The 15453-nt window shown below is 39.7% G+C and overlaps 3 protein-coding genes across 3 annotated transcripts; all 3 read left to right on the forward strand.

The window, feature by feature from the left end:
• Window positions 1-74: 74 nt before the first annotated feature.
• On the forward strand, window positions 75-3423 carry gnl3l (G protein nucleolar 3 like). Its single transcript, XM_067235203.1, has 15 exons — window positions 75-110; window positions 220-263; window positions 533-637; window positions 733-849; window positions 932-1015; window positions 1175-1310; window positions 1453-1556; window positions 1682-1826; window positions 1908-1995; window positions 2081-2258; window positions 2336-2478; window positions 2571-2707; window positions 2784-2950; window positions 3044-3218; window positions 3323-3423. Exons 1-15 carry the CDS (start codon window positions 98-100, stop codon window positions 3388-3390), a joined length of 1704 nt encoding a protein of 567 aa, XP_067091304.1. The 5' UTR covers window positions 75-97; the 3' UTR covers window positions 3391-3423.
• Window positions 3424-6270: 2847 nt separating this feature from the next.
• Window positions 6271-8519, forward strand: LOC136944334 (transcription factor E3-like). Its single transcript, XM_067238075.1, has 5 exons — window positions 6271-6427; window positions 6705-6761; window positions 6892-6967; window positions 7142-7289; window positions 7468-8519. Exons 1-5 carry the CDS (start codon window positions 6364-6366, stop codon window positions 7927-7929), a joined length of 807 nt encoding a protein of 268 aa, XP_067094176.1. The 5' UTR covers window positions 6271-6363; the 3' UTR covers window positions 7930-8519.
• Window positions 8520-10216: 1697 nt separating this feature from the next.
• Window positions 10217-15020, forward strand: cxxc1b (CXXC finger protein 1b). Its single transcript, XM_067235341.1, has 14 exons — window positions 10217-10361; window positions 10944-11053; window positions 11163-11263; window positions 11622-11758; window positions 11874-12029; window positions 12111-12257; window positions 12391-12498; window positions 13024-13202; window positions 13318-13525; window positions 13634-13744; window positions 13980-14029; window positions 14119-14215; window positions 14339-14491; window positions 14645-15020. The coding sequence occupies exons 1-14, from the start codon at window positions 10359-10361 to the stop codon at window positions 14789-14791; spliced, it is 1707 nt and encodes a 568-aa protein (XP_067091442.1). The 5' UTR covers window positions 10217-10358; the 3' UTR covers window positions 14792-15020.
• Window positions 15021-15453: the final 433 nt, after the last annotated feature.

Below are 15453 nucleotides of genomic sequence, written 5' to 3' on the forward strand. Positions count from 1 at the left end.
ATCTTCACCAGCGGAGGGCAGTATTCATTTGTGTCTCCAAGCACTAGCATAACCATCCTAGAAGAAGACATTTATTTCCGGACCCACATGTGAAATCATGTCGAAGGCCAGTACGTGTTGCCCCATGTTTACTTTACTGTTTTTAATTCAAGCAACTGAAAGATATACATGATCAACAAATTAGTGTTGTGTTTAACTATATAACTTTTCTCTGCACAGAACAAAAACGTGCGAAACGACTGGGTTGTCGGGGAAAATATAAGGTAAGATTGGCTAGCCAGTTAGCTTACAGCTAGTTGACTTTGTGCATGTGGAGGCCACTGCTGTCATACAAGTTTAATCGTCAAGGTCCAGTGTGGCACCTAATACGCCTGGGAGATAATGATTACTTAACATGTGTGTATCTTGCTTGAGGAAAGCTACTTTGGAAAAATGTATGCATGCTTGATTGCCTGCTTACATCGGTACCTAGTTCTTCTGGCACCGACAAGTGCGGCCTGGCGTAATTTATCTATGTATCATTCTTCAATAGCTTAACGATGGGCCGCAGAGTGATTTTTCAAGGAATACAAATCCAGATATTTCAGTGCGAAATATGAAAGAGCATGGAAAACCTGAAGACATTCGAAGAAAAAGGGTAACTCGTGAAAACTGCTATTCTAGCCTCTTCATGCATACATTTCATTTGGAAACCTTGTTACCTTATCACAACATTGTGTTTATTCTCCCCAGCTTCAAGAACTCCAAGAAAGACAGAGGTTGTCAAGAGAACAAGAGCAAATGAAGAGGAGAAGTCTGGATAGCTTTCAGAGAGACATTCAGAAGCGACAAAGAGAGTTTGAGCACAGAGTAATAACAACGGACTATATAAACAAATTTTAACTGTAGAGATCTTATTCTTTTTCTAATGTGTGCATTCATCTGGATGCAGGAAATGGAGATGCAGAGTTTAGAGAAACATGTGAACTTTGAAAATGAGAACTCAAGAAAGGCATATTACAGGGAATTTAAAAAGGCAAGTTGGTTATATTTAGTTTTAGCTTCAACAAGTTTGAATTTTGTTCAGTTTTACCTGTTGCCATGTATAGCATCAGAAGAAATTGGTATAAAGTATTATGCAGTATAAGATACAGAGTAGGCATACCTCATAAGCTGTCTGCTGTGCTCTTTGAAGGTGGTTGAAGCTTCTGATGTGATCTTGGAGGTCTTGGATGCCCGTGACCCTCTAGGCTGCAGGTGTCCTCAGGTGGAACAGGCTGTCATTCAGAGTGGTACTGAAAAGAAAATAGTATTAGTACTTAATAAAATTGGTAAGTCTGAGAGGGAAACATAAAGATTTAAAAAATATCTGGTTGGAGTATGTGTGAAAAAAGTTAAATGGGAAGTTACCTGATTTACATTAATCTATTCAGTCAACATGCAGACTTATTATTTTGTTTAATTGTCCTTCAGATCTGGTTTCTAAGGATATAGTGGAGAAATGGATCAAGTATCTTCGCAATGAATTTCCTACAGTTGCATTCAAAGCTTCAACTCAGCAGCAGAACAAAAACTTGGTCCGAGGATAATTTAATTGTTGTGTAGTAAATGTTCTGTCAATTGAGTGTAATAATTTTAAGCATGTTCAGATAACATACTTGAATGTGTGAACTGAATCTATTTTTGTGCCTGTTTTGTGCAGAAAAGGAGTAATGTGCCAGTGACACAGGCATCCTCTGAGCTTCTCAGTAGCAGTGCCTGTGTGGGGGCTGACTGCCTCATGAAACTGCTTGGGAACTACTGTCGCAACCAAGACATAAAGACAGCCATCACTGTCGGAATAGTTGGTTGGTACTCTTAAACCACCAACAAATGTTAAGTTCCCCCTTGTCTGACATAAAGGCTAAACTACACTGTCTTTTTTTCAGGCTTTCCAAATGTTGGAAAGAGCAGTTTGATAAACAGCTTGAAAAGGGCACGTGCATGTAATGTTGGGGCCACACCTGGTGTGACTAAGTGAGTAGAAGTCTTATGTTTATTGTAAGTATGTCTAGTGCTATCAGACCTATTTTTGCTGAATTGATTATTTAATCGTTTTCAGGTGCCTTCAGGAAATACACTTGGACAAACACATCAAACTTTTAGATTGCCCAGGTATTGTAATGGCAACCTCAACAACTGATGCTGCCATGATCCTTCGTAACTGTGTGAAGATTGAACAACTTGTAGATCCTCTACCCCCTGTTGAAGCCATTCTTAGACGGTGCAACAAGGCACAGGTACAGTGATGTCAATTTCCTTGTATGATTTATTTGGTATCACAATGTAATCTAGAAAGTCCCTCTGTCTTGTACAGATCATGGAACACTATGGAGTTCCAGATTTCCACACAGCTCTAGAGTTTTTGGCTTTGCTGGCTCAGCGACAAGGCAAGCTAAGGAAAGGTGGACTGCCTGATAGTGACAAAGCTGCTAAAAGTGTCTTATTGGATTGGACAGGGTAGGTGACATCCTGCATTCAGTATTGTGTAAACCACCACTACCTCCAAGCTAAATCCCATGGTCCAACTATGCACACATTTTGTCATGTAGGGGTAGAATCAGCTACTTCACACATCCTCCGGAGACCCACACTCTTCCTACTCATATCAGTGCAGAGATTGTGTCTGAGATGGGTAAAGCCTTTGACTGGGATGAACTGGATAAGGGAAACCAGGAGGTTTTAGCAGGTAGGACTCATGAGATGTTGTTTTTTTTATGGGGTGAACTGCAAGCATTTGTATGAACAGGATGTTTACTTCGCAGAGTCTTCTTGTCCTGATGTACAAATGGGATTCTGCATGGCAACCTCTGGGATGACACAGGGTGATCTGGAGACGCCACCTTGTGACTTAGAAATGGAACTTGCTTCTCTAAAGGAGATTGAGTCCAAAAATGAAACTGAATCTATGGGTGATGATCAGGATCTGAAGGTAAGGATCGGGACTGCAGGTACATGAAACTTGAATGAGAATCTCATGGCTCTTGCCATTTTAAATTGACTACATTTGTACTCTGGTCTACAGTTTGGACCTATGACTGTGCAGATACAAACTCAAAAGTCAAAGACTGGTGGGTCTGCAGATGCAGCTTCCTCCAGAGATCTGGATTTAAAGGATATCTTGAACGTTGACCCACTGCAGCAAGGTCAGGCACTCAAGGCTGCCAGCAAGAAGAGGAAAAAGCAACAAAAAAGATCTGGTAGGTATTTTAGGTTTGTAGGTAAAATACAATTTACTAATTTGTAGTGTCTGTTTTTAAGGTGATAACTTGAGTTTAATTTAAGATGCTCCTTTTCGTTTCAGATAAAATTGCAACCAAACTCTCAGACACCCTGACATCTGCAATGAACTTTGCATTTGCAGATGGATGAGATTAAAGAAAATAAACTTGTTCTTCTATATTTGATTTGAGTGTTTAGCAGTGTGTTTGTCGTGTGTGTGTGTGTGTGTGTGTGTGTGTGTGTGTGTGTGTGTGTGTGTGTGTGTGTGTGTGTGTGTGTGTGTGTGTGTGTGTGTGTGTGTGTGTGTGTGTGTGTGTGTGTGTGTGTGTGTGTGTGTGTGTGTGTGTGTGTGTGTGTGTGTGTGTGTGTGTGTGTGTGTGTGTGTGTGTGTGTGTGTGTGTGTGTGTGTGTGTGTGTGTGTGTGTGTGTGTGTGTGTGTGTGTGTGTGTGTGTGTGTGTGTGTGTGTGTGTGTGTGTGTGTGTGTGTGTGTGTGTGTGTGTGTGTGTGTGTGTGTGTGTGTGTGTGTGTGTGTGTGTGTGTGTGTGTGTGTGTGTGTGTGTGTGTGTGTGTGTGTGTGTGTGTGTGTGTGTGTGTGTGTGTGTGTGTGTGTGTGTGTGTGTGTGTGTGTGTGTGTGTGTGTGTGTGTGTGTGTGTGTGTGTGTGTGTGTGTGTGTGTGTGTGTGTGTGTGTGTGTGTGTGTGTGTGTGTGTGTGTGTGTGTGTGTGTGTGTGTGTGTGTGTGTGTGTGTGTGTGTAGAGAATTATCATATTAACAGGTAATGATATTACTAGTCAATTTGCACCTGGAAAACTGTGTTTGGTTTCCTCTTTCCAGCTGGTTCCATAACACATGATTACTACTCACACTGACTGACAGCTTCTGCTGGCTCAAGTGAGATACAAAAACACAAATTATTTCTCCCAATTATCTACTTGAATGGAGAAGTGCCAGGGACGGTGTAATATGTGTCAACATATCACAATAATATATAAGTGACTACTACAGTGTGCAATTGTGCAGATGAGAAACATAATAGTTTTGCTTTTGACAGAGCCAACTGTAGCAATCCCTAATAATCTGTAGACTTGCCTTGATAAATTGTGAAAGCTGAGCAGTGTGTACTAATATGCTAGATGTTACAGCTCTTCCAGGTGTGATCAAATGATGGCTAGCCTCGTATGTATAGCCAAACCTGCCATGTCATCATTGGGCAGGCTACCTTGACCACAGCAGATGCAAGAGCTCAGGAGAGGCGTGAGACTCAGTGGAAGGCCTCTGTGTCTGCTTTAGGGCTTCGGACTACTCTTGTAGTCACCGTTGGGTGCACCACAATACCTGCAACAAGGTGGCAATTCAGACCCTGGGGATATACTATGCTACAGTCATCTTCTGCCCCAAAAATGACCCTTATAGCCACCAATGCTCCTAACAGCCTGATAGCTTCACTCAGCCTTAGATCCAACAAAGAAGAGGTATAGAGAATATCACATTACTTTACTCTTGAGGTGGCTGCAGTATGGTCTGTGAATATTGTAGCTGCTTACACTGATTTGTGTACTTTCCCCAGGAGGTGAATGCATGCTAACAGCATAATAAAATAGCATTTGAGATTTGACACATCAAATATATAAACTGGTTAAGGTAGCCTACTGTTACTCCATAAGATAAAGATCTACGTGTCACAAGTAACTTGAAAAAGAAAAGACGCGCTCACCCATTGTATAGTTTGTCTCCTATGTGTAATTTTGAAGGGGGTGTGGAGTGGTGGTTGTTGACTGGATAAACAGTTGGGCTCTGTGAGACCAACTGGGGTTGCTGTGTAGGAGTGAGTTTAGGATGGTGAGTGCGACCATGTTTAATTAGTTATCTTTACACCTCACTGTTCACTAGCATCATATTGCTTGCTTTTTAATGGTATAGCTATCTAAAATCGTCTTTAAGGATTAAAGCAAATGTAGTCTGTTAATTTTGCTTGTCCTCCACTGCTTTTTACTGGATATGTAGGGCTACCTTTCCTTGAATGTCTAACCCACTGGTCATCTATTTCTTCATTACTTTTTGTTTGTCTTGTGCTTTGAGGTCTCACTGGTGCCACATGGCTCTTCTTGTTATCTTGTCCATGTTGACCTGGTGTTGCAGTACTCTGTTAAATACTACACAAGCATCTTAATGATAATAACACCTCACACTTATGCTTTTAGACTCATCTCCATAATGAGTAAAGTAATTACTGGATTTGTATCACGGTTTCAGTGTTAAGGTCAAAAACTGATTTTAAACCCATCTCAACTTGATTCATCAATCTGTTTGACATCTTTTCTGTTCCATGATGTTATCAATGACATTATCATTCTTCGATCCAGTTTTGATGATGTCATGACATTAATCAACTCTGGTGTTAATCTTTCTAGCACCGGCGTGTGATGCAAATGATAAATTAGAAGAAGAGTAGAAGCTGTGATGAAATGTGTTTCTTATTCATATGCAAAAATAGAAACAACTTATCACACAATTTGCGCACTATCAATAAATGTGTACACTAATTGTGAATCAATACTACAGAGTTCTTTGAATGAGAACCTCACTGTAAACTGTTGGTTGGACTCCTCAAACTGAAATTCCCTGGTGGTGGAGTAAATATATACTTGTGAAACATTGCACCCATTGGGCCAGTGTTCTCTGGGTGGGGTGGGACACCAGTGGACTAGATGGAGTGGAATCATGCAGGGCAAGAAGGTATGTTAAATATTCAGTGTAGTTAAGTGTTCAAAGTTCAAAGGTTTTAAGGAAGTTTGCCAATTGTCAGAAAATGAGGATTTTGCTTGTGCAGGAGCATGAAAAGAAAAAAAAGAAATGAGGTAACTATTGATATCAGTACAGAGGATATCAGATGTACATTTCCAATACAATGTGTGTCATTGGGATTTTTATATGAATGTTACAAGGAGGTTGTAACTGAATTTGTGATATAATTCAGTTAAGCTTTTATGTTCCACAGTTTATTATAATATGCCATTACAGATTTCCGACTATGTTACAGTAGTAATTTAATGTTCTTTATTAAATAATTGTGTTGCCTTCAGCTCTCTGGCAACCTCCTTGATGTATACCATACTCCTGGAATGGCATTCCCTACCATGACTGTCAGCAATTCCCGTCCTGCTAACATTAAAAGGGAAATACATGGTAGGTCTTATCAAAATTCCTCAAGTTGATCTCTAGAAGTGCATTTCCCAGTTTCTACTCTTGTGAACCAGCAATGTAGTAGCTTTAGTAGTTTTTATTGTAAAATAGTTTTATCAAGTAGCCTACCATAAATTGTGTTTTAATGGTCTATGTTTTTTTTTTTCTGTTTTGGAGACATACACAATGCATTATAGAGTCACATGTCACTCAGATCAGGACACCGCCATCTTTGTGCAACATTAAACATACTTACTCTCAGATTACATTTTGTCTTTAGATGCTGATGTTAAAGCTCTAATGAAGGACAGGCAGAAGAAAGACAATCATAACCTCAGTGAGTCATAGTGTTTGATTTGATACGTTGATTTGATGAGACATCTGTAGCCTTTACTCTTTTGATAATGCAATACCAACTATTTAGCAACCATATTTCCTTGTTCATGGTTGCTACTGATTGTAAACAGTTGAGAGAAGGCGAAGGTTTAACATCAATGACCGCATAAAGGAGCTGGGGGATCTAATACCCAGGTCAAATGACCCGTGAGTATCTGACTACTTTTAGAATGTGTTTAAGGATACAGGTACTGAATTGTACTTATGATTGGATAAATTCAATTGGTTTATGATAGGTCTACATTTTATTTAAAATATTTATCTAAATTGTACTACTTTTCAAAAGATTTATCCTTCCCCTTTCTATTTTCATCCACAAAGTGAGATGCGCTGGAATAAGGGAACCATCCTGAAGGCGTCTGTGGATTACATTAGGAAGATGCAGAAGGAGCAACAGAGGACAAAGGATATAGAGAGGTGTCAGAAGAAAATGGAGCATGCTAACCACAGTCTAATGCTACGTATACAGGTCATTGTTTGTTTTAGTTCATGGTTAGCATACCAATGAAACCGTGGAGCTGCAAAATAATTTTATCCATGATAGGTTCCTAAAGTGTTAAAATGTTACATCATTTTACATACAAAGTAAATAGTAAAATATATGAAATAGTTAAGTATGAATAACACTTGCCAATGTTTGTCTGCAGGAACTTGAAATGCAAGCTCGGCTCCATGGTCTCTCAACCGTAGAGTGTTCTGGCCTGAGATCAAAATCTGCTTTTCAGCAGCAGCATCCACAGCAGCTTGATCCTCATAGAGGCCAGCCTCTGGTGCCAAGTACTGGAGAGGCCTGCTCTCAAACCCTCCTCAGCCTTGGAGTAGCAGTCATGGGACAAACTGTTTCCTTTCTCTCTCCACCATCTTCCGACTCACCTGTGGATTTGACTGTCAGCAATTCACTTGACTTGGGGAGTCTGAGCTTTTCTGAATTGGATGACCCCTCCTCTTCAGTACTGTTCCCTGATGTGGGCCTAGGGGACATCCTCATGGAAGACAGTTGTGCCCTGAACCCGGAGATGCTGGCAGATAACCTGCTATCACCTTTGTCACATTGTGTCTCTAAAACCAGTAATTGCAGGAACCGCTTAAATATGGATGAAGACTTGTGACAGGGTATTGCTTGGGTTATTACAAAAAAACAAGAGAAGAAGTTGCATATGCTAGACTTCCCAATGAAATCAACATCTACCATTAAATAACAATTGAAGCCATGTCCTGGAAATGTATATCCAGATGTCCTTCCAACAGCTCTGGCCTTGAATTAGTGATTGGCCAACTGTTTTACTCAGCCATATTTTTCTTTTCTTTAATATATAGGCCTATTATATTATGCCTTATTGAAATACAGAATACATTTGCAGCATTGCTTTACCTTCTCAATTGTGATGTCAACAGGAAATTCACAAAGGGAGTTTAATTTAACGTTCAACTTGGTCGTGATATGCATGACTAATTTCATTGTTTTGTCTAAATGCAAAATACCAAAGGTATATTTATAATGCCACATTTTGATAAGAAAATCTGTATTGACATTCAATTGGAACTTAATTCGTTTTTATTGAGCTTTTACCAACTGTGCATGTTTAATATTCTCAACTGACCCCCAGCCCTTCAAATGGTCATTATTCAAATAAATAAAAAAGTGCTATTTTGAGTGGCTTAATCTGTCGAAAAAAGCCGGATGATATTTTTTTTCTGATGTGACTGAACAATTTATTTTTCTGTATGTGATTGAAGGGTGACTCCCTGGTGTTTCCTCCAAGATTTGAATACGCGTGTTTAAAAAATTTAATGTGCAATACAAGTTTCATGAGTTTACATGACAAATGTAACCCTTGCTGACTTGAAACGATCGTGAAACCTGATTTATTAACTCCAAACATTGTGTTGGTGTTAATCTTGGTTTAATTTAACTTTCCAGGAAAGTCTCCTGAGATTAGCCTATACGAATATCTTTTTCAAGACCGCTCTGGCCAAGATATGCACCAAGTTCACAGTCACAAATAGATAATATAAAACTAATAAAGTCAAGCATAAATCAAAAACCTAACAACCATAGTTAAAAACCTTGACAGGAATCAAAAGGTTGTAGGCTACCAAAACTGCAGAAGTAGGCAGATGTTGTTTTCATCCAAAATTCTGTGTAGAAATGGCAGTATAAATTACTCATTTAAAAAAAAATGAGTGTCAAAAGAAGCAAGTAGGCTACGTAACTGCAAGGATCCACGTGATCGTCATGCAAAGACAAAATCAACGACCACAGCAAACGACATGTAAAGTGGCACATTGTAAACGCAACGCTGCAAAGTAAACGATGGAGAGCAAAGCAATAGCCAAAGACAAAAACAACGACCACAGCAACGACAGGTGAAGTGGCACATTGTATGGCAGGCCTAGTGGGCAAGTATTAAGACGCCCCGTGTGTCAACCACGCGTAATTAACGCCGTGCAAAGTAAACAACTTAGAGAAAAGCAATAGCCAAGATAACCAGACGTATTGTACTAAAGCTTCGACTTATTTTTGGCACAAATGGTACGCTGCAAATCACAAGAACTGCTGCAAAGTAAACAACTGAGAGCAAAGCAATCGCCAACATCCATTGTTCAAAAGCAAACTTTTTTGGCACAAATGGAACCCCATAGTAGACTACTCAGGTTTAATTATGAATCAATTATTATTCTGTTTTTGTAGCAAGCTTTTAGTGATTCCTTTTTTCCTTTGCGTCAAGGGAGTCAGGTGGCTGAGCGGTTAGGGAATCGGGCTAGTAATCAGAAGGTCGCCGGTTCGATTACCGGCCGTGCAATGACGATGTGTCCTTGGGCAAGGCACTTCACCCTACTTGCCTCGGGGCAATGTCCCTGTACTTACTGTAAGTCGCTCTGGATAAGAGCGTCTGCTAAATGTCTAAATGTAAATGTCAAGAATGAAGTTACCGGTAACCTAATCATTGTCATCAATGTGATACCAGCTCTGAGCGGATGGCTCCTTATTTTAGTGGATGTATGGTTTATTAATTCACGGTTCACAGTAGATCACTGTCTCATTTTGTCTGTCAGCCTGATATTACCATTGCTCGCCCACTACTCATTCATTAGTAGTCAGTTTATACAATGTCAACTAATAGGCTAATCTCCTAAAACAAATATAGACCTAAGCAATAACTACAAATAAAAACGAATTAAAATCAAATAAGGAATTGTACAAATATTACAATTAACATCCTTGTACTGTAAACAGCCTCACTTTAGCGTATTTTTACACATACTGAGACGTGTTAAAACGCATCTATGCCAAAAATAAAACCCATTTAAATACTCTGCTGTTTATCCTGGTAAAAAAAAAGCGAAAGAAACTTCCGGACTTTGTACAGTAAGCATAGGCTACTAGCTACCACTAGGTGAACTCAAGCGACCAACTTGCGAGCTAGTAGTGCTAGCCTGTTTAAGACATTCTCTGGTGCTACCTTAAGCACATCCATTTTCTTCTACTAGCACTAAATGTACTTTACCTGTGTGTTTGGATTCAAGGATTAAGCCGATGGTAACCAAACTTTGTGCTTGATTTGCAGTTACAGTACCTAAGATGGCAGTTTATTACTTGTTTTTTTTCATCGAATTATAACGTCGACAGTAAGCTAACATTGTAGTGAGTGCTAGCTAGTGTAGAGTGTAGTGTGTAGCTAGACCCTAACAACATTAAAAAATAATTTGTGTTTGTTGTTAACCAGTCAATTAACAGTACCGTTTAACATTGTCCGCGTAAATAACGTTAGTTCACTAAATGGTGTCTTAGGTAAGTCAGAGCTAGCTGGCTAGCAAACCTACTCAGTAGGCTAGTCTACTGCCAGATCGTGTTACTAGTAGGACTGCTAGAGCTAGTGCTAGTTAGCACAACAGGTAACTAGCTAGCTAGACTGCAGAATGGTGTAGAATGATCAGAGTGATCTTGATCAGACAGCGCCTTTTAAACTCAATTTCGATTGTATTTTAAACCTAGTTAAATACCATAAGCCCATAGTAACTTTACAATAGGGTGTAATTGTACATGTTTGGTTCGAAACTAGTTGCACTTGTTGACAGTAGCTGATAACCACGTCACTGTTTAATCTGTTTAATACAACAGGATAGTGAAGTGTCCGATTTTGATCCTTATCCGGGGTTCAGCAAAATGGAAGGGGAAAATGCGCCTTTGTACTGCGTCTGCCGAAAACCAGATATCAACTGCTTCATGATGTGAGTAGTGTTATAATAAAACATTTCGATTTTGATTTGCACTGTCCATATACAGAGCAATATGTATAAGAAATAACATGGAGCTCACATTTCCTTTGTGCATTACTAGTGGCTGTGACAACTGCAATGAATGGTTTCATGGCAACTGCATCAACATCACTGAGAAGATGGCTAAAGCAATCAGGGAGTGGTACTGTATGCCATGCCGAGGTGAGTCCATGCATGGCCTGAAAGTCCTCCATCACAACTAATTCCTTAGCAGAGACTGCACATCCTTTTGGTTGTGAACAAAATAGGGAGTCAGGTGGCTGAGCGGTTAGGGACTCAGGCTAGTAATCAGAAGGTTGCCGGTACGGTTGCCGGTTCGAAATGTTCAAAATGACGTTGTGTCCTTGGGCAAGGCACTTCACCCTACTTGCCTCGGGGGAATGTCCCTGTACTTACTGTAAGTTGCTCTGGATAAAAGCGTCTGCTAAATGACTAAATGTAAAATTGAATTTGTTTCAAGTAAAATACATTTGTGTCATTGCTTGAATTGTCTTCCTGGTCCTTTACTGTGCATTTTTAGATAAAAACCCCTCATTGGAGATAAAATACCGTCCAAAGAAGAGTCGTGAGAAAGAACCTGATATGGAGAGAATAGAGAAACCAGATAAACGATGCAGTACCCCAGATTACAGGAGTGAAAGACGACGGGGATCAAAAGTGAGTAGCTTCTTTTTTTACTGTTCAACCTGGTATTTTTCCACTGTAATGGTAATACCAGTCTTTTTTAGTAACACTGATAGTTGAAAAATCTAAACTTTTGTCTGTGTCCTAGGTGAAGCGTTCTGCTCGTATGTGTGGAGAGTGTGAACCTTGCAGGAGAACTGAGGATTGTGCCCAGTGTGACTTCTGCAAAGACATGAAAAAGTTTGGGGGACCCAATAAAATAAGGCAGAAGTGTCGATTTAGACAGTGTGTCGTTCGAGCAAGGGTGAGTTTTCTGTTTCAGTTCAAAATATCCTGTTCTTTCAGTGTCCCTTGTAAAACGACTGACTTCCTTTATTTTGTCTAGAAAATGTTGCGTGTCAAGGATGAGGAATTTTCTCTGCGTGAAAGGCGAGATAATTCGTATCACAGACGAAGGAGATATTCAGAGGACTATGATAGTGAGATAGAACTCTACCAGCAGTACAAAGCAGCAGGATATGAAGACAACATGGTATTAGATGCGACATAATTCTCATGAAACGCATATTGTTTATACTCTTCCATTCTAAATACATATCTTTCTCTTGCTTATGTGGATGGTAAAACTTACTTAAGCTATTTGAATGACCCCCTTACAACCCTAGCTATGGCCCAGTGATGAAGATGATGGTCCTCCCTTTAGTCCTGTAATGAGAAAGAAAGCTGTAAAAGTTAAGCATGTGAAGAGAAGAGAAAAGAAGTTTGACAAAAAGGTAAATAATATGAAACTTTTTTTCTTGATTTTAAATCTTTAGACCTAAACGTTAGTGTGTCTGCGGCTGGTCAAGATATGAAAGATTGACATGTAAAACATACCCGCAGTATGTATATACCGTAAAACACATTCCTTGAAAACGCATATTGTATATCAGTTGAAAGCTAAGAATGTTTAGCTTGATACCCAACTGGAATATGCAATTATGCAACTATCAAGAATCGAAAGCCTTTTGTCACCATTATAAAACATACTGTATCAAACATACTGTATCATCATATATCTTTAGGATGATAAAATAGGATCCATTTTTGTTGTCAGCCTATTTGCAGAAGAATTAAAATAAATTTGCTCAACTATTACTACTACTACTATGAGCGTGAAATACCAGGGAAATTATGATGAATTGACACCTCCTATGAAATGATACACAAACCTGTCCTAAACTCCAAAATATAACATTAGCACTGTGGTCAGTCTTTGTGTTTTGTTTGACATTGTACACCTTTCCCATGAATACTAGAAAGAGTCCCGGCGCCACAAGCAGAAGCAGAAGCACAAGGACAAAGTGAGACACACCGACAGGGTTGATGCACGGGAGGTTGCTGGGTTGCGCCAGTGCCTCGGGCCCACCTGTGTTGAGTCAGCACGAGCTAACTCAAAATACTGCTCAGAGGATTGCGGCATGAAGCTGGCAGCAAAGTAAGATGTCTAATAGTGAATGACCATGACTTGAGATGCAAGTAGAGAATCCAAAGCCCCATTTAACCGATGCCACTCCTAAAACATATGATGAATGATCTTGCTGTCTCCTCAGTCGGATCTATGAGATTCTCCCCCAGCGTATCCAGCAGTGGCAGCAGAGTCCTTGCATTGCTGAGGAGCAAGGCAAGAAGCAACTGGAGCGCATCCGGAGGGATCAGCAGAATGCCCGGCTCCGCCTTACTGACATGGAGAGACGTTTCCATGAGCTGGAAGGCATCGTTGCAAAAGCCAAGCAACAGGTGGTCCAGCAGGATGAGGAAGTGGGTCATCTTACACACGCACGCACACACACATACATTAATACACACACATTAATCCTAAATTGGGGTGTTAAATTTAAATCTTAAACTGTTTTAATTGTGTTGTAGGTGAATGAAGGTGATAATGAAGACACAGACCTGCAGATTTTCTGTGTGTCTTGCAGTCATCCCATTAATCCAAAAGTAGCACTTAGACACATGGAGAGATGTTATGCCAAGGTGAGGAACGACTAATTTTCTCACAATGTCAAACCAGGATTTTATTGAATATTTATGTATTTCTGCCCTTTGGTTTATGGAAATAATATCCTACCTATATAATGGCATTTTCTAAATGTTTATTACATTTTTTTGTAGTAAAAATAGTTTGCAAAAAGCAAATACCGCTTTAACATCCTCCTTATTCAAAGCAAATGTGCAGTCTACAAGTATTTCATTGTGTTTAATCTGACAGTATGAGAGCCAGACATCTTTTGGTTCCATGTACCCCACAAGGATCGAAGGGTAAGATGGGAAGATAAGTTCAAGTTTTCTTTGTCATTTACATATTAATTAGATAATAGTGTAACAACAATTACTGTTTCTGTTTTCAGAGCAACAAGACTCTTCTGTGATGTGTACAACCCCCAGAGTAAGACTTACTGTAAGAGGCTTCAGGTCTTGTGCCCAGAGCATTCCAGAGATCCCAAGGTCAGCAAGAGTCAGCACTGGAAGCACAATTTTATTTGCCTTTTTGTTTAGATTGTATAGAGTAATGTGTTTGATCTGTAATTTTTTTTTTCTCATGTGGTCGTCTGTTTTGTTGGTGAGTAGGTTTCTGTGGATGAGGTGTGTGGTTGCCCTCTGGTCCGGAATGTTTTCGAACCGACTGGAGAGTACTGCAGAGTTTCCAAACGCAAGTGCAACAAGCATTACAACTGGGAGAAACTCAGGAGAGCTGAGGTGGACCTGGAACGAGTCAGAGTGGTTAGTGGAACAAGTCACAGTGCCAGTTTATTTTTGTTCTTATGAGGAAATCGAGAATAATGATCAATACAAGTCAATGTAATAACAATTACCGTAGTTATTCCATAGTTCAAATTCCATGCTCTTTGTTTTTGGAATGTTCTTGCTTGACAGTGGTACAAGCTGGATGAGCTCTTTGAGCAGGAACGCAACGTCAGGACAGCAATGACAAACAGGGCAGGCCTGCTTGCTCTTATGCTGCACCAAACCATTCAGCACGACCCGCTAACAACTGACCTCCGAAGCAACAAGGACAGATAGTCAGCAAGAGTCTGGAGATATTTTCAAACATGTGAAGACAATTATTGTGATGACTATTATTATAGAGATCATCTCTTTTCCATCCTTTTATAGAGAACAGCCTATTCTTTTATCACAAAAATGTGCTGAAATTTGTGAATCTATATATTTTTCCTCTAGTCTGAATAATAAATGTACATTGTCTTAAAATAAAAATGTGGACATAAGAAATGTCCACGAGACGAGCTTTCACGGGTGTTCGCGCGTCTATGTTGCTTCACTCCGTGTTCCTACGCCTCGTCCATTACTGTTTACAACGTAAACAGGACTACTTGGTTGTCGTTGCCTTCTCAGCATGAGAAAAGGTGTGGCGTGAGAGCGTGTGAACTGGTTGAAATGCGTGTGTCTCACGGCCAGTGCATGAGAGTTGGCAGCCCGGATCATATGTTTGGTCTACTAATGATATAGTATCAGGGTTCGTGTAAAAAAATGCAGACACATACAAAAGGTAAAGTGTTTATGCATGCAGTGTTTTTTCTTCAAAACAATCATACGTATTTGTTCATATTTAAGTGGCATGTAAAAGTTCGATTTAAAATGTTATTTTACACGCTTTTATTTTTAAAATTGTAGGGAAATCTGAAGTCATATTGGAGACGTAACCAGAACCAGTCTAGGGATAT

Source organism: Osmerus mordax, chromosome 1, assembly GCF_038355195.1.
Source record: "Osmerus mordax isolate fOsmMor3 chromosome 1, fOsmMor3.pri, whole genome shotgun sequence".
Lineage (NCBI taxonomy): Eukaryota > Metazoa > Chordata > Actinopteri > Osmeriformes > Osmeridae > Osmerus > Osmerus mordax.

Coding starts and splice junctions, on each gene's coding strand:
- gnl3l (XM_067235203.1), top strand. Junction 1,827..1,907: donor CATCACTGTCGGAATAGTTG/GTTGGTACTCTT, acceptor TCTTTTTTTCAG/GCTTTCCAAATGTTGGAAAG. Junction 2,708..2,783: donor AAACCAGGAGGTTTTAGCAG/GTAGGACTCATG, acceptor TTTACTTCGCAG/AGTCTTCTTGTCCTGATGTA.
- LOC136944334 (XM_067238075.1), top strand. CDS start 6,364: ATGGCATTCCCTACCATGACTGTCAGCAATTCCCGTCCTGCTAACATT. Junction 6,428..6,704: donor CATTAAAAGGGAAATACATG/GTAGGTCTTATC, acceptor TTTTGTCTTTAG/ATGCTGATGTTAAAGCTCTA. Junction 6,762..6,891: donor GAAAGACAATCATAACCTCA/GTGAGTCATAGT, acceptor GATTGTAAACAG/TTGAGAGAAGGCGAAGGTTT.
- cxxc1b (XM_067235341.1), top strand. Junction 11,759..11,873: donor AAAGACGACGGGGATCAAAA/GTGAGTAGCTTC, acceptor TCTGTGTCCTAG/GTGAAGCGTTCTGCTCGTAT. Junction 12,030..12,110: donor AGTGTGTCGTTCGAGCAAGG/GTGAGTTTTCTG, acceptor TATTTTGTCTAG/AAAATGTTGCGTGTCAAGGA.